A 24,867-nucleotide genomic window follows, 5' to 3' on the forward strand; every position below is an offset into this window, starting at 1 on the left:
ATGTAAGTCATTACAGAGGAGGTCTGCAGCCCTCTTGTGTATTTACCATTCAGATGCTTCTATTTCTATTCTGCCTTGCTCCTTCAGACTCAGTTATTGATGCATATGATGCCATCATTGTTGTATATATATATATATATATATATATATATATATATAGATATATATTTGATGATGGACCTTTATTTTCAGACTGCAGCACGATATAGATGTATGGATTTGATTCCTAGGTCTTGGTGTGGTTTGCTTGGAGAATGACGACTCCACCACATCTCCTCGTCCTTATTGATCGCCCTCTTGAGCAAACGTCTCAGGCTACTTATAGTCCGCCTTATGGAAACTTTACCCCGGCAGAGATGTCCTAATGCAGACCGCCCTGGGTCTTATATATCACGTAATGATCTGCCTTGGCTCCCTTGGCGGGCGATCTTATACAGTATATCCTTTTAATTCACTGAAAGACAAAACTAGGTGTTTCATTAGCAGCTTTTCAATTTAACACTGTTAATGTTCTGCCTCGTTCTCAGAGGTTACGCAGTGAGTCAGAGCCTTTTTTGCTCCATTATGGTCATGAATCTATTAAGAATGTTTAGAATACGATGGGTGAAGTGTTTTCAGATCCTGTGGAGCTGTCGGGAATGAGCTTGTCATGTGGGATGGTTTTTATCATGATCAACGTGAGGTGCTAGTTCAGTGAAATCCTCCGAGGAGTGAAGCCATCTCTTCCATGGCTTTGTGTTGCGGTGTGTTTGTTGTATCCAGGGACGTCGATGGTGCCTCACGATTGCTGTGTGAGTGACTGGTGTCCTGCCCCAGGGCTGCAGCCATGCATCGCTCCACACAACCATCTCACTCCTCACACAGGACGCTCAACCCTGGGAGCTGTTTACACCATCACTCAGGTGAAAGTTGGTTGTCAAAACTAGAGATGCCAATCTTACTTTTTATTTCTTTTCAAGTTAAAACTAAAGCCATTGTAATAATGTCAATGTCAATTCAGAAAACAAACTGACTAAACAGAACCAGGTCAGGGCTGATCTCTTGATCTTCTGCTCAGCTGCCAAAAGTCATTCAAAAATATAAATTAAAATAAGCAGGAAGAACTGGCATGTGAGCAAAGTGAAGGTTGAGGGCCATGTGACCATATATTTTTATTTTATTTTTATTCTTATTTGATCCGATGTTGAGTCTATCTCTCAGCCACCTTGTTAAAGCTTTATTAAATAGCTTGGTGGAGAAAGATATATTACAAAATTGCATATTTTCTTCTACAATTTTAAAAGAATATCTGAAATACACACATGGCCCTAATCCTAAACTTAGCAATTAGCAACTTAGCAATGCTAATAAAAAAGCTAAGTCTCCGAGACGAGTCTACAGTTTTTTCAAAAATAAATCAACTACGAAGCTGTTTAATATCATTTAAAAGTGTGGACTGAAATTAAAAGCAGTTCAAAATTAGTCCCGTTTCCAAATGAAGGCTGGTAATTCATTCATTCCCAGCCGGACTTTGACGTCACTAAATGGGCCGCGTCTCTTTAAGAAGCTACTTGTTAATAATTATCTGTGCCGAGTGTTAACGAGACGCCTGAGCCGCCGTTAAATGTTTCCTTTAAATTTCCCGGAGCTGCTGCGGAACAGTGGACCTCCTCCTCCCTCTCCTCCTCCTCTTCCTCCCCTCACAGTCCCGCGGAGCCGCGCGGGAGCAGCAGCAGTCTCCACGGGACACCGACGACGCGCATCCCCGCACTGGTTTATCCGCTTTGTATTCTCTCTCTTCTGCGCCACTTTTGTCCACCGAAACTTTCACCTATGCTTCGTGAACATGGGGTCATGTTGTGGTTTCTCTGGTGGAAACATCGCTGTGGTGATGCTCCTGCTGCTGGACGGTGAGTCCCGTCAGATCCGCGTGAGGTGCTCAAAGTTTGCTTACTTTCTATGTGATATTGTGTGTAAAAAAAAAAAATTTTTTTTGAAGTTATATCTGTTACATATAATTTAACCTTTTGTGTTACAGAAAAAGCAATGAAAAGTGGATTGATTGATGCATCCGTTATGACTCAGACTGGCATTGTAGTGATGCATGGAGCAAGTGGTGCTCTGGCTGTTATGCTTGGCATGGCCCCCTCAAATGAATACAGCCATATATCATAATATTATAATCCCACCTACAATCCCGCAGCCCAACTGTGGCAACACTCTCCTGACATGCCGGCTAAATTTAAAGCGGCTCTCATAACTCAGGAGTGTGCAAATCTCTCGCCTGTGCAAAGTGATGCTCGGACAAATATAGGCCATCGTGTGGAATTCCTGGATTTGAAATGTCTTTCCAGAAAGTTGCTCAGATTTCGACTGAAAAAGTGCCTTTTATGTGTCACTACTGGTGCCAGTAAAGTGGGGGGTAGACGTCATCACCCTGGGGAACCTTCCGCACCACTGTTGTTAACATGATTTATGAAAATGCAAAGGTGCTTTTTAGTCTCTTTGGATTATTTTGGTGCCGCTCTCTAAGGTCAAAGCGTCACACAGATCATCACTTTTTCAGATAGAAATGCGTTACTTCCAAGCCAAGGACGCCCCGGTCATTAAACGGGTGGTGAAATCAGGTCCTTGTGTAAACTTTGCATCCATCACTTGCCTGTTTGCGGCAACAAAAGGCTGGGAGAAGAGGCAAGCTGCAGGCAGGTGTGCGGCAGCTGCTCCTATCTGGAGGCAAACACCTATTGTTTGTGTTCTGGAGGAAAATATCGCCTGCTCTACCAGTACACACGCGGCTCAGGGCGCAGGTCGAGCTGGAGCTACTGTCCAGAAGGACGACACGTGGAACTAAAGTAGCTTTCTAGAATGAATCTTGACTGTCAACAAAGAAAAGCAAAAAAATCCCTGAAACAGACTTTTGTTTTTTAGCTCACGCTTGTTTGGGTCGTCTGACAGTTTCATGGTTCAAAGGTCAAGTGTGTTAGACATATGTGCAATAAGGAAACACACAAGCAGGTCAACTGAACTTCAAGTCTTCTAACAGGAAACAAATATCTGTTGTATATTGAATGGCATCTTCACAACATTAGCAGTGCAGATGATGTGTCCATCTCTGACCAGTCAGCTATGAGCTGCTTCGCTATTTCACTTTACAATAGTTAAGTAACTCTGTCTGTTGTTTTGCTGAGGTAGTGGCACTGAAGGAGTTGGCCTTCAGCCATGTGTCTAATACTGGTCAGGAGTTTTAAAAGTGTCGGGCCGGAGCTAAGAGGAAGGCAAAGAGGTGAGGAGGTTCATGGTATGAATCAGGTGAACTTTCCGGTGAGTTGTGTTGAGAATGTTTTTTAAGAACTTTAAAGCAGTGGAGTCTGGACCCTGCCATCTTTGGTGGTTTGAAACCACCGGGACTTAGTGTAAAGGTTGATGGTTGGTTCAAGGTCCCCGCCTGTTCATCAGCTAGAGCTTAAACTTGGATCTTTCTGTTGCAGCTATTGAAGGCGACCCGTAGACATTCTCACTTAAAAGCATCGTTTATCTTTCTCTTCACTGTATCTTTGACCTCGCCTCAGCCTTTGACCTCTGAAACCTTAACCCGGCGGTCATCTGCTGTGATGACCCCCAGCATCCCAGAGGAAGCCATGATGCACTTTCATCAGCATCTCTGTCCTGTGAGAGGAAGCAGAACTATAAATCTCATTTGATACATGCTGCTATCTGATTTAGCTCCTGATGAGATGATGCAATTTCTTAAAGCGTCTGCTCTGTGTTTCACACAGAAGCATCATAAATCATGTTCAATATCCACTGCTGTTGTCACCGCATGTCACTGAGGATAAATACGAGACAAGCTCATATTGTTTTGAAGACGTTTTCGCCATTTCTTTAAAGCTGTTTCCAATTAAATCCTGCATTGAAATGTAATATCTTAACTTGTGCAAATGATTGAGTTGAGTTCCACCTCAACCTTCTATGGTGAGCCACAAAAGCATATTTTCTTAAAGTTGCCTTGACCCAGCGTCAGTCAGTCACAGTGTATATCACCTCGTACTTGGATAATAAACACACATATGGAATTTAAATATGAGTGGATGACAGAGTAGTGTTTTAAAAATAAACTTCATGTATCTCTCAGCCAGACCAGAGTTTATAGTGGTGAAGGAGAGTGAGCACATGACAGAAAGGAAACAGCTCAGTATTTTATGCATAAGTACGGAAGTAGAAAACGTTTGAAAAAAGAGAATCTGTTTGTGATACAGACACACGTAAAATAACAACTTGACTAATAATTTAATGATGTTTTCAAGATGTTTCGCATAAATTAGGGAAATTTAAATCTGAAATTTAGAGTGATATTCTGTGAGAACAGTGTGTGCTACTGAGTCAGGAAAGGGGATGAAGTGAACACAAGTTTGATGGTTATGTGATGAAGTAAAATATTTTTTAAGTAAAATGGAATAATCTATGAAAAAAGTACAAAAGTAAGAGAACCGTTTGATGGAAATGTATTTAGAAAGTATATTAATAAAGTGATTTAAGAGCCAGAGAAGTTGCCTGAGGCAGGTGTTGTGCAGCCAGTCATCAGTGGACAACCACAAATATATGAACTGGTCAACCCTGGTGAGAAACACTGTATCCAGTGATGGATATGCAACATGAGCATCAGTGCCCTCTTTGGCATGTTTTTCTGTCAGCTGACTTCATTTTTCATTGTTATTGAAATGTTCAGTGACACTTCACTGAAAAGTATCATCTACAATGCATTATTAGTACATTCATAAGGCAACATAATGCATTTATAGGGCTTCATGGAAGAAGATGTTATGAATGTTCCTAATCGTGTATGGTAACTTATGACCAGCTTTATGAAATACTAAAAGTTGTAGATTAAGATCAATCCAAGATTAAGATGAATCAACATCCCTTAACCATAACCCTAACCAATAACCCAACAACACAGTATAACATTAGAAATAAGATAAGCACATTCACATTCTGCTCCTCGTGATACTTAATAAACCTTGTTATAAGATCTTCTATGAAGCATTATAAATTAAGGTAAAAATCTAACAAAGTTTTGTTTTGTTTGTGCGAATAGCATATTGTTCTATGCATGAGTAAAGCAGAAAGCATGAGCGGAACTGACTTTGTTGTTTGGCATAGCTTCCTCTGTTGCAGACGAATGTTAAACAGAGAGCGAGAGTAAAAGCTACTTAAGTGAAGAGAAGACCTTCATGGATAATGGTCCCCAAATAAAGCCACTTAAATCAGCAACAACAAACTCGAAATACCTTCATATATCAGGGCAGTGACACAGCAGTTTCAGGTGCTTTGTGTTGCCAAGTCGAGCATTTTCAAATTAAAATTAAAGTTGGATTAATATAATGGCTTTTCCTTTTCAGTGAAGGACAACGCCCCAATTCATTAGCCTAAGCTGAGCGGGCGAGCGCGGCCTCTCACTGTGGCGCCTACCTGTCAAAGCTCTCGGGCTGATCCTCTAGTCAGTTCAGGGTCACTCCTCTTCCTCATGCATGGTTAGAATCTAATTTGCTGTGGTGAAAGGACAAGGAGACATTGATTGAAATTTTGCCCTCGGGGAGTTTCGCCCTCTTGTTTCACAAAGGTCTTGACAAGTTATTTTCCAGTTGCCTAGTGGTGCGAGCTGCTAACATGAAATCAAGCGCTTCGTATTTTTTGAACGAAAGAATGAGTGTGAATTGAAGATAAACATCCAGTAAAGAGGACCCGATCCTCCCTCCCACCCGGGAAGGTAAACATGCGGGGAATTATTTTTCCATCGCTGCCTCCTGCACCTGCTGGTGCCAGAAACATTGAAAGCTTTAGTTTATGTGCTGGAAGATTCGGGTTTCCACTTTATATTCCATTATGTGATCCATCAACGGCGACGTCTGCTGCTGATGTCAGCGCTTTTCTCGACCTGTTTATGAAATTATATCGTAAAATCATGACACTTGATGCCACCTGTCTCAGCGTATGTTATGAATTGGTGAATTATTCAGGAAGGCTTCAAATGGAGAATGAAGTTATTCCCATCATCAGGTAGACCAGGGCTTCGTAACGTTTTTAAGTAACAGATCTGATTCATGTAACTATATTTAATCTACTTACATGTAAACAAGCCAAAAACTTTTTGAAATGACATGAAATCATGTGATCATCGCAAAGATATTTATTTATCATTGAAAAGTCCAACCAGCAGCAGAAGCAGGTGCAAGTCATATTCACCACATTTACTAAATAAAAAAAGGAAAAAAACGCACATACAGTTGAGACACTTGGAAAAACTGAATAAAATTCTGAATAAAATAAATATAATAAAGCCATGTCTAAATATCATAAAATAAAAATCACATATTTTATTTAAACTCCAAAGACGATATAAGTTAAGTGTAAGTATCGTCATAAAAATGTTCTGATTTATTTTCAAAACTCTTTCAACAGGTGCTTTTATGAACAGTTTTTACTTTCTGTATCATTTTTTCTTTTCAAGAACTTCTCCATAGTTGGTAACTATCACAGATCTCCAGCTGTCTAGTCAATTCAGTGACTCACTACTACCACCATACGTGGCTAATGTATTAAAACTGAATGGTGTAAAACAAAAAAAAAAACTTTTAGTTGCCCTCTAGGAGGCGCTCGAGGCCCAACCATGGGCCCCGGCCCTTTGGTTAAGAATCACTGAGGTAGACGACACTGTACAACTGTGTTGTTTCAATAAGCCTCAGGTTCAACATGGATTGTGTGCTGAAGTGGGAATCTGCTGTTGACTGAAGGCGTGTTGTTCGTAAGGTTTTGACAGTAATGTCTGCTTCATGTTAACCTAGTTGCTTTTTACTGGTGGCTGAAGATGTTTTATCTAACAAGTCTAATGGAGCCGTATGATGTGATGAATTTTTGATGCTAGCCTCCTTCCCAGGAGAGGCCTTCAACTGGATTTGTACTTGCAGCAAACCCCCGAGGAGATGTTCTATTAGATTTTTTGATGACTGATGAACATGGTTCATTGAATCTCAGCCCTTGTGTTCTCAGAGGGATAATTGAATTACTCTATTGGCTAATTGATTATTATGTTACGGTATGCATCAGTGGGCTACCTGCTGCAGAATGATCAGATATCGCGGTTCTCTGATGCAGCTTGGTGACAGGAAATGACTTTCTTCCCTTATTAGCTCTGGTTGCTGAGAGATTCGAGATCCAGGATGATGCCATCAAACATCCTGGCTCAGGGAAGAGGGAGGGAGAGGTTTGAAAACGTCAGGATCCGTGCAAGATTTGGTCAGAGAAATGTTCAGCGTTTGGTTCATTGAATTCTGTCGGCACTGATCCTGATGAAGAGGATTAGGGCCAGTGAAAAAAAAAAAATATATATATATATATATATATATATATATATATATATATATATATATATATATATATATATATACAGACAGACAGACAGACAGATAGATTTCTGACTTTAAGATGAGAAAGCTGACTTTAATCTCACTTTAAAGTCAGAATTCCGAGAAAAAAAGTCAGAATTTAAAGTCAAAATTCTGAGATTAAAGTCAGTATAAAATCAGAATTCTGAGATTAAAGTCGGAATTCTGAGATTAAAGTCACTTTAAAGTCAGAAATCTGAGAACAAAGTCAGAATTGTAAAGTCAGAATTCTGAGATTAAAGTCAGAATTCTGAGATTAAAGTCAGTATAGAATCAGAATTCTGAGATTAAAAAAAAGTCACTATAAAATCAGAATTCTGAGAATAAAGTCAGAATTCTGAGATTGAAGTCACTTTAAAGTCAGAAATCTGAGAATAAAGTCAGAATTTTAAAGTCAGAATTCTGAGATTAAAGTGAGAATTATGAGATTAAAGTCAATTTAGTGTCTGAATTCTGAGAATTAAGTCAGAAATTCTGACTTTAAAGTGAGAATTAAGTCAGAATTCTGAGATTTACGTGAGATTTTTTTTTCTTCACTGGCCCCACTCCTTTTCCGTGTGATGCTACGCTGACGATGATGATGTTTATTTATCTGTTGAAATGCGACGGTTGAAGGCAACGGTTTAAAGTAATGGTCCAAATAGTTGTTTTTTCCAGTGAAATTAAAGCCATAAATCAGATGTAATTTCCCTGGGAAAACAGGAGTGAAATAGAGATGACTGCACACATGCTCCCCCCCACCCCACCACCATACCCCCCACCCCTGCCCGTGTCTCATCAGTAGAAAACAATCAGCATCACCGATGATTAGTACGCTTATTGATCGGTCGGCTGCCAGATACTGCCTTTGCCTTTTACCAGGGGCAGACGCAGTGTGTGTTGACCTTGTGAAGCAGAGGGCACCGAGCTCAGCTCTCACCACAGGAGCCGCACAACTTATAGATTCAACAGCCGCTTTGCTGATCTGCACTGTGACGCTCCATGAGGACGCCAGCGTGTCATGTGACTTGTCAAATTCCTGGTTCAATTCCATGCTAAGCTGCTGTCCTTCCATGTGCACCCCTTGTTTTGGTTTGTTTTGGTCACGGAAAGTCAGCCAGGTATGAGCACAAGCAACAGACAGGTGTGTTTCTGTTATTTATCCTTGGGTTATTATAGCCTTATCCAACCGTGCCATGCTGTATGTGGCCTCTTTAACGTCCACAGAGGAAGGGGACGGAGGGTGCGGGTCGCTCCGGCACATGAGCTCATAGCTGGTAAATCTATCAGGCGACGCACGCATCGAGCTAATTGAGTTCCCGTCTTTGTCTGGGACACGGCAGAGGGCGTCGCACCCTCTGAGCTCTAACCAGCTCGGGACGCTGTGGTTTGTGGCGGAGCGACTTCCACGGTTTCAGGTTTTTGTGATGAGCCGTCGTCCTTTTTGTCCTTCTACAGTGAAATCAGGAGATCAAGCGGACGCAGACGGTGGTTACCTCATGGAAAGCGCCCGCGTCAAGGGCATCCAGGAAGAGCTTTTTCATGATCCTCTATCAGCCTGCAAGTTCAGTGTCACCTTCTCATCTGTGGTACATGATATCTACTGTAAACAGGGATTGCTACAAAAGTCCTGCTGTTCAAACACGTCCTTTTGTTTGCCAAATCACTCCCTCGCGCTTTTGAAGAAATGGCGGAGCGCTAGGCCGCGCTGCGTCCCCTTTATTGGTGTTTGAGGGCTGTAAACTCTCCGCCTGTGCTGCCGGTGTTTGCACACACAAGCACATCTGTGCTGTAAACGCCCTGTTGTCCGTCGGTGTAAAGAGAAATCCCCAAAACAGCGCTTGTCGTCATTAGCATTCTCGCGCATCATTTATGGAAAGGGAGCGCGTCATCGTGGCTTCAGCTAATATGAGGCCTGTGTCATCCATCCAATTAATTACTCTGGATATGAACTGCTTGCTTTCTGTTGGCCAGGCTCCTGGAAAGAAATTGAATTCAGATTTATATAAACAAATGGTGTTGCATGGCGCCCGGGCGCCGTGGCTCCCTGCCAGATCTGCCTGCGCACAAGTGATCGGCTCATCTTGGTCGGACTCTGCTGCACTTCAGGAGCTGAGGTTCTCTTTTGTCACTGGCACAAAAGTGCCGTGGCTTGGTCCAAGAGGATTCTGGGTCGTTCGTGGTCTGTGATCGAATAAGAGCCGACTGCTCTGATACGCATCACAGTCATGGTTAACCAGCAGTTTGTGCTCTGGTCACTTGATAATAGCGCCCTCTGATGGATGCAAATGGAGCTTAAAGGCCACTTTCCAATCCAAATCAATATCGACTCCTGTTACATTTTCTGTCAACAAATGAAACCGTGAAAATCGATCGTTCAATCGCCATTTATTTATATGGTGATTGTTTATTCTTTGGTGTAATGGCGTCCTGGGTGATGCGGCATCATTCTCACGGATCAAATGAGTAGTGATCATTTCTATTTTTTTCTTTAGAATCAACTCCAGTCTAAGCTTTTTTTGTCCTGGTGAAGTTTCTCACCTCAGCAGTGTTGGAGTTTGGTGTAAACCCAGTTGCACATTCAGACATCTCTGTACGTGTAGTCAAACACAAATGATGGAATATCAATGCTCAGTCAAGCAGCACTTATCATAGTACAGCTTAATATTACATGGAAATATGTTTGTTGTGGGTGTTTGGAACTGTAATATATCCAGCTATAAACTAAATATAACCAGGGCTTCAACAACCAGTCAACTTAGTCAACCATAATTAACTATTGAATGAGTTGCAGACAGCTTCAGGCATTGATGAATCGTGACGTCGTCCCTTCATCAGAGGAGAACTGGCTCAGGCCTCGGGATCATCGTGATCGAAAATGTCAAAACTATAAGACCAAATTATTACAAACACTTTTTACAAAACGTATTGACAATTACAACAGCATTAAACAATAGACTAGTGCAGGTTACAGCCTGAAATATAACTTGTTGAAAGGCTCATGTTCATACAGCAGTCGGACACTTAACCAGTCTGTATGTTGGAGAAGATGTCCTTTACAATATTAGTTTTTGCTTTTCACCAGCAGTGAAAATTCCAGCATTTGGTGAATATCCATCATCTAGATGACATGGTGGCATAGTACTCTTCTTCCTATTTCAACAATAAGAGTCGACTACGACAAACATAAGAGTAGCCAAAATAATTATTAGAAATGAATGGAAGCCGATGAAGAGCTGTTATTGAATTTGTCTCTGACAATACTTGTAGGAACAGTGTCGCTTTAACAACAGGTTACATTGTGATGGTGGAATTTCTGGTGCCATTTGACCACTTCCTGTCCCTGACAGGCTGAGCTGCTGCTCTAAGGGGACAAGCTGTGTCTAAAATATTATCTTTTGGTGCAGTACAGTCTGAACAGTCATGAATTATTATATGTGTTGCACTATTCGGCGTACTATGAGGGGTGGAGCAGCGCCCCCTATTGGCCGCTTGCCATTGTTAAACACGGACTTGCAAAGACAGTTAAAATTCTAAGGACAAATTTCTATTAAGATTTTCTGAGCAGTTTAATAGTGTTTAAATGATCAAGATGTTCAGTTGTCTCCATGGGTGCAGTGTCTTAGTGCTACTCATATAACGTTTACTGTTGACATGATTCATCTGGTAAGATAGCGGTGTATTAGATGATTTGAAGTCAGCGATAATGTTTACTAACTTTTCTTTCCAGTGTTGACCACATCAAGATCCCTGGCTTATTGAGCACCATCAGTGAAAAACACATGTTCTCCATGCATTTTTTTCTGTGTTCTTCTTTGAACAACATTCTGTTTTAAGGGACAAAACTCGCTGGAATAAATGCCAGAACTTTTATAAACTTTTGCTATAAAATACCAGTTTAAAATAGACTCCAGCTTTAAGATGAAAATCAATCCCCTCTTATACTTCCCTTTATGAAGCAGCGAAACACCATAATGGCGTTTCCATTCAGCTTCAGGAGAGGTCACGAGTTTGTTTGGCTTGAGTAGCGCAGTTAATAATAATCTCTGTGGCTCTTCAAAATATCAGTCTTTCAGGAAGGAACACATTTAATCTGTCAATTCTGCCCCTTGTCATCCAAGTAACGCTAAATTAAATCAATGTCTGAAACCAGAGCTGAGGCCTCAACTGCCTGACAGAAATAGAAAATCTAGTTTTGCTGTCTGCTAATAGCATCAGTGCGCTGTATGTTCGTCAAAGAGCTGCACAACAGGGATATAATTACAGGAGGAACACGCTGCTCCGTTTTCCTGTAAAGCACTCATCCTTTATACAGCAAACACACGCAGGTAGTGAGTCATTCGTCCTGCCTGTCGTGTTTTCCCAGGTAATTAAACGCCGCGCGGTAAATACATAAAAGAATGGGAAGCCACATGTTATCGACCATGTGAGGAATTCATTAAAGTCGCTGTCATTTGAGCTCCTCTTTCAATTTCCGCCGTCGGGGTAGAAGAATGAGGCGCCACAGAACGCGGTCATGTTTGTTGTGGTCATGGGTTTGAGCACCGTGAAACACCCAGCTCTGGTATCAGCTTGTTGATGAATTGCCTGACCTCTTACAGCTCTTGAGGATGATCCGCTACTGACTTTACTGATTAAACATGAACCTATTCTTTAAACCCGCAGGAGTGGCCGGAGTCTACTTCCCTCAGAATGAGTACACGGAAACGGTGTATGTGGGGCAGCTGGCTGGAACCCCCATCCTGCAGATCCACGCCATGCTGGACAGCGAGCGTGAGCGGCCGCACTTCTACCTGTGCTGGTCCAACTCGCTGAAGAGACTGCCCTACGTCTCCTGGTTCCAGATGGATGTCAACACTGGAACACTTTACCTGAATAAGACCCTGGAGGAGAGTGACTTTACCCTGCGCTGTGAGTGGTTCCTCATTCAGCACTAAAGTTAGTAGCAACTGGCTGAAGTTATTTAACTTACTGTTTTTATTGTTGACTCAAAATTAAAGCTCTTTTTTCCAAAAGATTGGGGCTGTACAGACACGATTAAATGCTTGAATTATCATGTTCAGGCAGATGTTGGCGATATATTCTTTAATATTAAATTTGGTTTCTAAATGAAGGAAACAATTTTATGATTCACACTTTTATTCTTAGTCATCGGACATCATCACCCACCACAGTGTCACTGGCGTGTTCTCAAAAAGCCATTGCACACAAAAACGGCCTCAAAAGAATATCATTTATTTATTTAGTTTTTTTTTCTTTTACATTTCCTGCCTTCTCCTGCTATTCATCTCCAAATGGGGTCAATCATAACATCCAGAATGAAACTGAAGCATATTCTTAGAAGCAGTTTCCTTATCAATCCTTCCACATAATATTAGATCTGTAAATGGCATTTGGATCATTTGACATGTCAGTGCTCATTTTTCCTTAATTTTACATTTGTTTTCTCATACACACAATGAAATAGAATAAAAATGTTTTCTCATATTTTATCATCACATGCTTTTGTCCATTATTTCTTCACAAATTCAGGAAATACCTTTTTCCATAATTAATAAAAATATTTTTTCAGTATCATAAAATTTGATATAATTGGGAAAAAAACTCTCTGTTTTGGTCAAATTTATTTCCCGCCACAAGTTTTTGTGATCATATTTAAGCAAAGATTTGACAATTAAAAACTAAGGCGCATAAGCAGTGCACCAACCTCAAGAGATCTAATCCTTGTCTCTGTGGCAGCTCCAAAGCGGCCTGTGAAGAAACTGCTGCTCCACGCTATGATTCTAAACGGCATCGCCAGGAACTCGCTGTGCATCAACAGAAGCCCGCTGAAGATCACCCTGGACTTCGTCAACGCCACCATGCCGACATGCGCTCAGACGGACATGAAGGAGCTGTGCTTCCCCCACAGAGACTCGTCCAACCCTCACATCATGGAGAACAGGTTCCCCGGGCCGCTGAGGCAGCTCCGACGCCTCACCAGGCTCAACGTTTGCCCCAACTACACCATCTCTTACCACGTGGAGACAGGTGAGGCAGTCTGCCAAACACCGCTTCACATCCACTTCCTGTCTGTTGTCAAGTTCCCTTCCACCTGCACCCATTTTTTAGGATTTTTCCAGATTCATTTATAATCTCTATTTGCTGGCCTGTTGAGCAAGGTGAAACTTTCATTGCTAATCTTTGTACGTCTTTTTACACCTGTGTTTTGTTGGTGGTCTAGTATTAAGCAGTATCTAGTATTTACAGCAGACATAAAAATACATAAATTGGACACACAATATTCCGGTTTTGTTCGTTTTGAGCCTGCAAGGTCTTCAAAGTGTGCTGTAAAATTATACTGTGGTAGAACAGATGTATAGTCATGAACGTGGTCACAAACCATGCATAAATATGTGAAGCGACCATGAGGAGTATTATATTATATGAATATTTTATTAAATAAATATCAAAATAACCAGCAAGCACTAGTGAGATCAGTGGTCTGTGCACTTTAAATTAGTTTAGAATTTGAATTCAACTCTATGAATTTATGGCTGGATATGATTACCTCACTGGCTGGATTTGGCTGCTGGCCCTGTGTGTGATTCATTCATCCACGATGGTGTGACCAAGTTCATTCTTTTCTGTTGTCCTTTTTCCATCCCTGTGACTGTTTAAAGGTGTGTTTAGCCAGTAACAAGGGAACACAATTACAACTTGTTTTGCTTATTTTATAACATTGACGATGTCCCAACTAGTTTGGATGGTTTTTTTTCCGAGTTGAGAGGTAACTTATTTTACAATACATATCCTTTTTAGGCATTATTCTGCTAGTGTTTACATCCTGAAATGTGGCGAAGGGAAAGAAATGGATTTCAGGACCCTCGCTTCATGCTGGAGCTTTTTTTTCATCAAATTTTGGTTATCTGTGTTCTATGGTAAACTGTATATAAAGGCTAAGAATCCGGGGTGTGGAAGTCATGCCTTCACTTGAAGCCTCTGTTGACTGTGAACTCGGTTGTGTTGCCACAGAGTCGCCTGCGCCGTTCGCTGTGGACGACAACACCACTGAGCTGGTGGTGACGGCTCCTCTGGACCGAGAGGAGAGCGAACGCTACAGACTCCTGCTGGTCTGCACGGTCCGCTCAGAGACCTTCGTCACCAAAGTGGAGACCTCGCTGGACGTCTTTGTCAACGACGAGGACGACAACGCTCCATACGTGAACGGCACCGACACGGCAGACGTGGTCATCAGCTTTAATCGGACCAAGGTGACAGAGGAGATTCACGGTCACTGGGGAAGAGTTGTTGGAGGAGTCCGATTTTAACGTGTCTCCTCACAGGGCGGCTCCTTTGGCACCTTGTTCGTCTTTGACAGGGACTTAACTCCCATCTATCCCATCGACCTATCGCACAACAAGTACGTGGGGACGATGCTGGGTGCGGATACGTGGACCAAAGAGACATTCAACATCAAAGCAAGCTTCAGTGAGAAGAAGGATGCAACCAAAGGGATCCGAGAGACAGTCCACGACTTCCGTGAGTAAACATCGAGCTCTTCCCGGAGGCACGTATTGACAGATTTTTCTCCGGACTTCAGAGCTTGTCCTGAAGAGGAGCTTGAACGTGTCGGAGAACCGAACAGTGCAGCTGGACTTCCTGGTGAACGACACCTCCTACCCCGGACTGGAAGGAACCGTGCTGCTGCACTTCAACATCACCATCCTTCCAGTGCAGATTCAGTTTTCCAACATCACGCACATATTCACGCTGACACGCAGAGCTTCGCTCTATGCCCAGGTACGCTGCCTCTTCTTCATGTCGATCTTGTGTCTAATAGGATCTACTGCCATCTGCTGTCCATTTAACCCCATTACACTTCCAATATATAACTAAATAAAATAATATGGCACGGTGCCATATTAGTTTAAAGTTGTGTCTAGCCTGTAACAAGGGAACACAATTACAACTTGTTTTGCTTGTTTTATTAAGTTGATGATGTCCCAACTAGTTTGGATATCTTTTTTTCTGAATCGAGAGGTAACTTATTTTGAAATACATATACTTTTTAAGCATTATTCTGCTGGTGTATACATCCTGAAATTTGGCCAAAGAAAGAAAGAAAGAAAAGAAGCTTCACTTCATCAAGGAGGTTTCTTTTTCATGAAATCTTAGTTATGTGCCCTATGAGGATGGTAAACATAAAGGCTAAGAATCTGCATGGTGAAAGTCACTTGAAGTCTCAGGCAGAAGACCGCGATATTGAGCTGTAAGCAACTTTTCATTGGTGTCACTGAAGTGATGCAGCCACTCAGTGCAGTGCTGCAGTCAAAGATTTATTCTAAAATGCTTTGTCAGGTTGATGGGTTTATGCTGACTCACTCTTTCTGCTGCTGATCTGATGCCCCCTGCTGGCTCTAACCTGAGCCCACACGCCGGCTGCAGCCTATAAAACACTTCTGCATTATGTAATTGAAACTGCCATTCACAATGGTTCTACCATTTCAACTCCTCTTGCTCTCAGGTGGGGCGCATGTGCGTGGAGAACTGCCAGCAGTTCGATGGCTTCGTGGTCACGTACCAGTTCAGGCTGCCTGAGAAGAACCTGACCGCCGAGGAGCAGTTGTGCCACTCGGCCATCGGCATCACGCAAGCCCCGGATGAGACGTGGGGGGTGCTGTATGTGAACGACTCCGAGGCGCTGCGGCGGCCGGAGTGTCAGGACCTGCAGTACGTGGTGGTCGCTCAGGAGGAGCAGACTCAACTGGAAGCCAGTACTCAGATCCAAATCATCCTGGATAGTGAAGGTGGAGCCTCAGCAGATCATCAGACTGTAGCTCTCCGTGCATCCATCACAACTTCCTGCCTCCGTATTCTCAGTGAGCAAGGCGAGCCCGGAGAAACCACAGTTCCTGTCGTGTGCGGAGAACAGACGGCGAGGAGACTGCGAGTCGGCCCGAGGCCTGGGGGCCACGACGGGGCGCTGCCAGTGGAGGCAAGGGACTGAGAACGGTGAGGAGCAGGGTTTGTGTCTCCAACTCTACAACTAGAAATGTAAAGAAATGAAAGCTCATTCGTAACTGCTGTTGAATGTTGTTGCTCTTTGTTGTATAAATGGTGGTGATTTTGAGGAGTGTCAGACCTTGTGATCTTGCGACTCATCACCTTTTAACCTTTTCTCCGATCCAGGAATATCAAGGAACTACTCCACCTGCTCTCCTGACCTGCGCACGTGTCCCGACAGCTTCTGTGACGCTGTGGAAAGCAAAGATCCAGCGATATGTCCTCAGGACTGCACCAGTGAGTGACAGTGTTTAATATACTGATTAGTACTAGTAAAAAGCACCTTCTGGAAAAATGCAAGCTGTTAAAAAACAACAATAGAAACCTCTGTTCTTTATAAAAAATCAATCTGAATTCATTGCTTTACATTGATGTTGACACAAAGATTGGACACTTGAAAAACAGGGCTTGTTTATGGAACTTCTAAAGTGCAAGTTAAATAAATTTAAAGACCTCAAGATTGATTTTAAATAAGATAAAACTGGCAACAGTACCAGCTCCAGTGAGATCAGGCAGAAAATGTAGATTTACTGACGTTCTCAAGGTCCCTCATTACTTCCCAGCTGCCTCTTCTTCGTGTCTGATATGTGTCTAGTAAGAACTACTTCCCATCTGCTGTCCATTTGAGTTCATTACACTTCCAATAAATAATTAAATAAATTGTTATAATACATGCTTGACGACGACAGCTGAGCAACAATCTCTGGCCTTGCAAATATTTAGTGTTTTTAAATTTATAGCTCAATGTAGCAGTTTCCGAGTCAGGTTTCTTGTATCTTCGCAGAGGAGTTAGTTATCGGTGGTCACGAGCGAGGCCTGAGGAACGGCATCCAGGCTGGATACGGGACGTGCTACTGTTACTCAGAGAAATGCTTCTGTGAGAAGGAAGACATCGAGGGTGAGTGGACACAAAACTGTCAAAATATAATTGAATCATTCAGAATATTTTGCTCAAAAAAATGTGGTCACCTGCAGAGGCCATCTGCGACGACATGTGTAAAACCGTCATCGCCACCGCGCTGCTGCTCTCCTTCATCGTGTCCATCCTCCTCTCCTCATACTTCATCCACCGCTATCACAAGAACTCGCCCAAACCGCCCATCGCCTCGGCCGAGATGACCTTCCGCCGACCTGCCCAGGCGTATCCCATCAGCTTCCCCGTCAACAACCTGCGCAGAGGCTCGCAGGAGTCCATTGAGACGGACACCTTCAAGATTCCTGTAAGATCCAACTCTTGAGATGCAGTTATTTAACTTCACGTGAAACAGTGTCATGATGATTTGTATATTTCGGCAAGTATATTCTAGCCACTAGAGTTCCACATCTTCACTCTTGTTATTTGCTATTTGTGATCGGCCGATCACTACCAGTCCTAGCAGATCACAACAACTGACCACGCGTGACACCCGGTGCTATGATGAAGCCCCGCTGGTTGTGATGCGTCCACTCCTCCCTACTCGCTGCTCACTAAGCAGAAGCATGTCTGCTGTGGAGATTCTTTCTATCTGTAATGTAAAGTTTGCATCCTGCATCCTTCAAATTAAACACTCAATTTAAAGCGCCAGCACTTGACGGAGCACAGAGAGTTTTCCGGGCTCATGAAAGTGAGACCTCTGGTTCCTCAGCAGCAGGCTGTTAGCACAGCTGATGCTTAGCAACGTGCGTCCGAGCGTGACATTCGGAATGATAATAATAATTTATTTCACCGAGCTAGATGAGCAGCCCTTCTCAGGTGTTGTTTACGCAGAGACGGAAATGGAAACGGAACCGACTGGATCCGTCCATTAGCCACCTGAATCTGAAACTTTTGAAAACATCTGGAGTGGAAACTTTCGTAAATGCAACGCTCTCTGTCTCGGAGTCCCACTACAGTATGTCAATATTTCACAGGCATAGCACAGTCTCTAGAGATTCACCTGCAACGTCTCACATCGAATTAAATGTTTTTCAGTTGTCCCTTTGACAAAATAGTTGCTGCATTCAGCAAGGTTTTTCTATTTTTTGCTACCTTGTCGAGGTATATAAAAACGTGTCTGAATTAAAATGATTTAAAGTTCATTTTTTCACATCATGGACACAGAAGGTCTCATCATTTTGATTACAAATTCATTGTCAGAGAAACACACAAATGGAACCAGGAAATAAAACGTGAAGCAGAAACAAATGTGGTGATCAGAAACACAAGTTCAAGCAGAGCACAGAAATCACTAAGCACAACAACAGAGGAACCAAGGAGCAACAGAAGAAATGTAAAAAAAAGTCAGAACTCACTCACGGAAATGTAACTCAGAAAAGAAGTTTGTCTTGTTCCCGGTTACTTTTTATACTTTTTATAATTTTCCAAAACTATAAACTTTTTTTTTTTTTTTTTTAGTAGTAGTTTAGTAGTAGTTTTTTTTTCTATTTAAAAAATATTAACTGCAGTTTTTATAGTTTCATAATTGATAGATGTAATATTTAACACCAGATTGATCAAATTTATATACTTTGTGTTGCTCAAGTTTTTTAACTTCAATTTTCCATCCATCAGCACATTCACACATTTAATCATTCTCTACCGTAACTACGTTTTGTGCTGTGTCACTGCTCATGCTTCTTACCAGTAGTGTTACCCAGGTTCATGAGTAAATGGGGTCAAAGGTCAGCAATGTCCTTGTGTTTTCAGGAGGATCCTAAGTGGGAGTTTCCTCGTAAAAACCTGGTCCTTGGCAAGACTTTGGGTGAAGGAGAGTTTGGGAAGGTTGTCAAGGCGACAGCCTTCAGGCTGAAAGGAAAGGCCGGTTACACCACGGTGGCTGTGAAGATGCTCAAAGGTACGAAGGTTGAGATGATGTGGAGTGAGTGGCAGCCTCTCATTGCCTCTGTCTCAACAGAGAATGCCTCGCACAGCGAGCTGAGGGATCTGCTGTCTGAGTTCACGCTACTGAAGCAGGTCAACCACCCACACGTCATCAAGATGTTCGGCGCCTGCAGCCAGGAGGGTGAGAGTCTGCCCCTGCTCCGTCCAGACACACCTGGTCCCCCCGGACTCTAAACCCTCTCCTCTCAATAGGACCTTTGTATCTGATCGTGGAGTACGCCAAGTTCGGCTCGCTGCGGAACTTCCTGCGTGAGAGTCGGAAAGTTGGCCCCAGCTTCATGGGGAGGGACGCCAACCGCAACTCCAGCTACCTGGAGAATCCAGACGATAGAGCGCTCACCATGGGGGACCTCATCTCCTTCGCCTGGCAGATATCCAGAGGCATGCAGTACCTCGCCGAGATGAAGGTGAGCTGAGCTGTTCGGATCAGTTCCGTCCAGTTTCGAGGACTTGAAATGAGGAGGTTTGTCCGACAGCTGGTTCACAGGGACCTCGCTGCCAGGAACGTCTTGGTCGCAGAAGGAAGGAAGATGAAGATTTCAGATTTCGGCCTCTCCAGAGACGTTTATGAGGAGGACTCTTACGTGAAGAGGAGCAAGGTAGCAACAGGAAGCCTCTGCAGCTGCTCTTATCAGTGATGACTGACCTGTGTTGTTTTGAAGGGCCGGATACCAGTGAAGTGGATGGCCATAGAGTCCTTGTTCGATCACATTTACACCACGCAAAGTGACGTGTGAGTAGAAGGTCTTGACATGGTTCAGTGGCTCCAACCTCTAAGTCTCTCTTGTCATTCAGTTGGTCATTCGGTGTGCTGTTGTGGGAGATTGTGACCTTGGGGGGCAACCCGTACCCCGGGATCGCTCCTGAACGCCTCTTCAACCTCCTGAAAACCGGCTACAGGATGGAGAGACCAGAGAACTGTTCAGAGGAAATGTGAGCGCCGTCTTCTTGGTGCCAGTGGAAAAAGTCTGTGCTGGCGATGTTGACTTGTTCCTGTCTCTCCACAGGTACAGCCTCATGCTCCGGTGCTGGAAACAGGAGTCAGACAAGAGGCCCACGTTCTCAGACATCAGCAAAGAACTGGAGAAGATGATGGTGAAAAGTCGGGTACGGTGAATGATTATGCAGGAGTGTGCTTTAAGCCGAATGTGGCTTGTTAGGGAGACATCTGCGAAACCCATTGGTGACTGATTTACCGATGTAAAAATGAGCTTCAGCCAACTATGCTGGTTTAGAGTTTTTCCTGCTTTAATCGCTCTCAAAATCACTTTAAATGTCAGGGCTCAGTCAAGAATTCAGACAAGAAGGTTGTGCATTCAAGTGGCGGCTGAAGTCCAGGATTCCTCCTTCCTCGAAATCCAAGACCATGTTTCTCAGTCAGATTCAGGTGAAATGCCGTGTCCAGGTTGAGGACGACATCTTCCACAGAGGGAGGAGTTCAAGTATGTTGGGGCCTTGTTCATGAGTGATGGATGGAGATGGACAGTCATCTTTGTTCACACTGACTCTGCATCCATCAGTCATGGAGGAAAAGACAAAGTGCTCCATGGAGCGCTTGGATTTTTACTCTCCTCTCATGTGTCGTGACTGAAAGCGCAAGCTTGTGCTTGCTGCGTTCAAATGTCTCATTGAGGGAAGAATGATTTTTGGATTCATGTTTTTTTTTAATCCTCACTAAGCAACTTGTGCAGTTTGATACTGAGCCTGTTTCATAGCCTTCTCTTCATTCATATGGTGTTTGAGCTTCTTAAATAGAAGGACTGAGTTTTTATATGCTCCTGTCACTGATATAGTTATGTCTAAGGAGATGTTTTACATGTATTTATTCTGAGATCTCAATGTGGGCCAGTAGTAAAACAGAGATAAAGAAGATAGAAAACAGATCAATACTTATCTTCCTAACTAACAGTGAGACTGCTCTCGCTTCTGGGAACAGAAAATGTAACCTTGTGAAAGTACTTATCATGAAGCTGCAACACTGTTGCACAAGTTTGTTTATAACCAGAAACAGAATTATGGAAGGAAGCGGCCTCATTACGCCTCTTCGATGTAAAAAGCGCTTTCTGTTCAACAGCGACTCTTAGTGGATTACAACTGCAACTGCAAAAAATGAATGACTTTTCTTTCATCCAGTGACATTAAAAAGAAAACTAAAATGAGACATTCGATCTAGTTGTGACAATTCAAGCGATATTTGCTATAACTAAATTAAATTAAGCTGCTCAGATCACAGCAGTGTGGCCTTGATATTTTGGGAGTGTATTTAAGAGCAGGTTTCAGACAAATCTTTGGTTCTTGGTGTTTTAGAACGGCTCTAAAACGTTGTAGAATCATTGCTTGATAATTTCCTTGTCAGTCATGCAACAGTTCGATCAGTTATTTCAGGCCTGGGAGCCATTTGTAGCCATTGATCAGATTGTGTTTATAAAGTCGATCAGTTTGATGATCGAGTTCATGAAGTGACTTTACACGAAGGGACGTGATGATTCTCCACCTCCTCACCTTTAAAATAACAGCATTAGAAGAGCGGTGACATAAACCCCGTCATGTGTTGGTGCCTCCTCTCTAATCTGTGTAATCTCTATCTTGCAGGATTACCTGGACTTGGCAGCGTCCACTCCGGCCGACGCCCTGCTGTACGACGACGCTCTCTCTGAAGAGGACACGCCACTAGTGGACTGTAATAACGCCCCTCTCCCTCGAACCCTCCCCTCCACATGGATTGAAAACAAGCTCTATGGTAGAATCTCCCACGCATTTACTAGATTTTAGAAACAGGACACACAAGCTCTCTTTTTTTTTGGCTAGTGGTGATTGGCTTCCTGTAGTCAAGTGTGTGTGACTGTGGTTCGAGGCATGCCTTTACTCGCTGACCAGCACTGAGGCGTCTCCATTTCACCGTAAATGAGAGGCTCAGTGTGAAAAAAAGATCTTGTGTCTTGCCTTTTTAATAGGACCTGCTTCCAATGTGCACGAAGGCTAACCATAATGTAAATATCACCATATATATATATATATATATATATATATATATATATATATATATATATATATATATATATACAGTGGAACCTCGGTTCTCGACCACAATCCGTTCCAGACGGCCGTTCGAGAAGCCATTTGTTCGAAATCTGAATCGATTTTTCCCATTACAATGAATGGAAAAAGAAATAATGCGTTCCAAGCCTTAAAATAGGCTTTTGTAGGAGTGAATGTAGAGTGTCTGCTGCAGGTGCACTGTTCCTCTATGTGTGTGGCCGCTGCATGTGGGAGGGGTTGCCGAGTGAGTGACGTCTCTCCAGAAGTGAAGAGGTGCCCGGTGCGTGTCCAGCTCCGAATGTGCGCTTCTGTGCAGTTTGGCTGTGACAAAGTCATAAACCAAGTCACGCTCTGTCCCAGACTCGCCTCATCCCTGTCCCAGCTCCAGCCCACAACAGGACATCAAACCCTGGAGTGAGCGCTCCAGCACCTCCCCTGTGACACTCTACCACGGTCCAGTGCGGAGACAGGAAAGGTTTTACGCCTCAATATGAAGAAAAAACAGTCAGTAAATGGAGCTAACGGGACACGTCTGCATACAGAGGCTGCGTTATACACAATAACAAAGCGCGTCGTGGGTCAGCTGATCGGTCGGTCCACGCACGTTATGTTTTTTCCGGCTTTTTTCGGGGGCGTTCGAGTTCTGGATTTTCGTTCGAAATCAGAAGCAAAAAAAATCTCGAAAAATTCATTCGAACTAGGATTTGTTTGAAGTCTGGGACGTTCGAAAACCGACTTACCACTGTATATATATATATATATATATATATATATATATATATATATATATATATATATATATAGACAGAAACAGAGAGAGAGAGAGTGAGACACACACCTTTCAAGGCGCTGTAACGTCTGACACTGTGTAACATTGGAAACAGGTCCACCGAATCACTCGCCGTGGTTTGAATTCCAGGTTGTCTTAATGTACTTTAGCTTTAAATGTATTCCACTGGACTGTTGTGAGACACAGTAAGGCTTGTGAGTACAGCTCTGTAGTGCTTGTTGGGGACCATTGGGCTCAGAAGCAATAACTCACTTATGAGGGCATTAAAAAAAAGACTCACGTGATTTATGTTATTTAATTAAAAGCCATAGCAGAGGAGTAAAAAGTCAGTGAGCCACTCCAGAGTTTGTTCAAGAGCCTTACTGCCCGCACGCTGCTTTTCTTTCACTGAGTGCAGACAAATGATATGTTCTCATTTTTAGGCATGTCATACCCGAACTGGCCCGAGAAGAGCCCGGTACCGCTCCACAGACACGATGCCACTAATCCGGTCTTTACAAGATATGCCAATGATAGTGTTTATGCAAACTGGATGGCTTTGCCTTCACCCCCTAAAGCTGTGGACAAGCTCGATAGCTAAAGACACCGTAGCCGCTAGATGTGTATATTTCTACCAGACAGTGTAAATACAATCTGATGCTAAAGTTGGTTCCCTTCTCTTTCTGTCGGTTGGATCCACTCAGACCCGGCTTCATTCAGTATGTTAACTGTTACCTCACGGTCATGTTGGCCAAGCTGTATCACTGCATGACTCTTGTACCAGATTGTATGTCAGTGTCGATGTCTTTAAGTGCCTGTGCCGCTTCGACGATAGCCTCCGACTATTAACGTGCTACTGTGAAGACTCCAGCCCAGGAATGAAAGGGGACAACCTTAACATCATGGACCGCGCGGGGGGGTGAAACGGCTGTAAAGTTTCTATATGTGAAAGACTGTCCTTCCTCCTGACTTTCTGTTCGCTCCCCACGAGACCTTTGAGACTCTCCAGAGAAAGCTTTCTGTTTTTCTATGTCAGTGACCATCTCCAGTCCAGGTCCTGCTCCAGTCCACTTTTTTTCACTCTGCATAGCCGTTGCCAGTGGGGAAGCGTTCTGTAATGACTCATGTTCTCATTGCTCTGTTGTTCTTTGGATTATGTTAATAAACTGTACAAACATGCCTCATTGTCAGTATCTGAGCCCGAGAGACTGGACAGTGACAAAACAGGTTGTTGCTGCTTTTGTTGCATTCATTTTTAAAATATTTTTAAATATTTATATTTTTTGTTACGGTCACAGTTCTCCATGTGAGAAATTGATTTGTAAAATATTTAACTCCTTATTCTGGCGCTGTTTGCGCTGGTGTTATTATTATTATTTTTTTATCTGTAAATGTGATTATTATTAGTCCAGCACTTTATCAGTAACATCTGTCAAATACAATTTCAATGTCTCGCAATGGTCGCAGTTCGAGTTACGCCGAACTAAATACTTTTGCTTATGCATGTATGGAAAGATAAAATGCGGTGAATGGGGATTTATTCGAAAACCATTTGACATGATGAAACTCACATTTTCAGTGAAGAATAACGCCCGGTATTTGTTATTTTAAGCAAAACTTGATGATTATATTAAAAACGAATAACCTCTTTTTAAACCATGAACTAAAGGCTTCCAGTAGGAACATGAGAGACTACAAAATAAAATATTTCGCAACGTTCTTCACGCCAAGCATCACACGATGACGTCACGCCG

The 24,867-nt window shown here is 42.9% G+C and overlaps 1 protein-coding gene across 1 annotated transcript; it reads left to right on the forward strand.

Moving 5' to 3' along the window:
• The first annotated feature begins 1,218 nt into the window (after nucleotides 1-1,218).
• Nucleotides 1,219-24,292, forward strand: ret (ret proto-oncogene receptor tyrosine kinase). The gene is made up of 20 exons (XM_053874217.1): nucleotides 1,219-1,889; nucleotides 12,066-12,311; nucleotides 13,140-13,430; nucleotides 14,415-14,653; nucleotides 14,726-14,921; nucleotides 14,983-15,182; nucleotides 15,907-16,189; nucleotides 16,263-16,394; nucleotides 16,572-16,682; nucleotides 17,230-17,343; nucleotides 17,421-17,665; nucleotides 19,111-19,258; nucleotides 19,319-19,426; nucleotides 19,498-19,712; nucleotides 19,782-19,904; nucleotides 19,968-20,038; nucleotides 20,101-20,238; nucleotides 20,313-20,412; nucleotides 21,898-22,045; nucleotides 23,557-24,292. The coding sequence occupies exons 1-20, from the start codon at nucleotides 1,604-1,606 to the stop codon at nucleotides 23,712-23,714; spliced, it is 3,552 nt and encodes a 1,183-aa protein (XP_053730192.1). The 5' UTR covers nucleotides 1,219-1,603; the 3' UTR covers nucleotides 23,715-24,292.
• The last annotated feature ends 575 nt before the right edge of the window (nucleotides 24,293-24,867 follow it).

The sequence above is a fragment of the Synchiropus splendidus genome, chromosome 9 (assembly GCF_027744825.2).
Source record: "Synchiropus splendidus isolate RoL2022-P1 chromosome 9, RoL_Sspl_1.0, whole genome shotgun sequence".
NCBI lineage: Eukaryota > Metazoa > Chordata > Actinopteri > Syngnathiformes > Callionymidae > Synchiropus > Synchiropus splendidus.

Excerpts from the sequence above, each read along its gene's own strand:
- ret (XM_053874217.1), top strand. The coding sequence starts at position 1,604 with ATGTTTCCTTTAAATTTCCCGGAGCTGCTGCGGAACAGTGGACCTCCT. Across the intron at positions 20,413-21,897 it reads AGATGATGGTGAAAAGTCGG|GATTACCTGGACTTGGCAGC; the intron begins GTACGGTGAATG and ends TCTATCTTGCAG. Across the intron at positions 22,046-23,556 it reads GATTGAAAACAAGCTCTATG|GCATGTCATACCCGAACTGG; the intron begins GTAGAATCTCCC and ends TCTCATTTTTAG.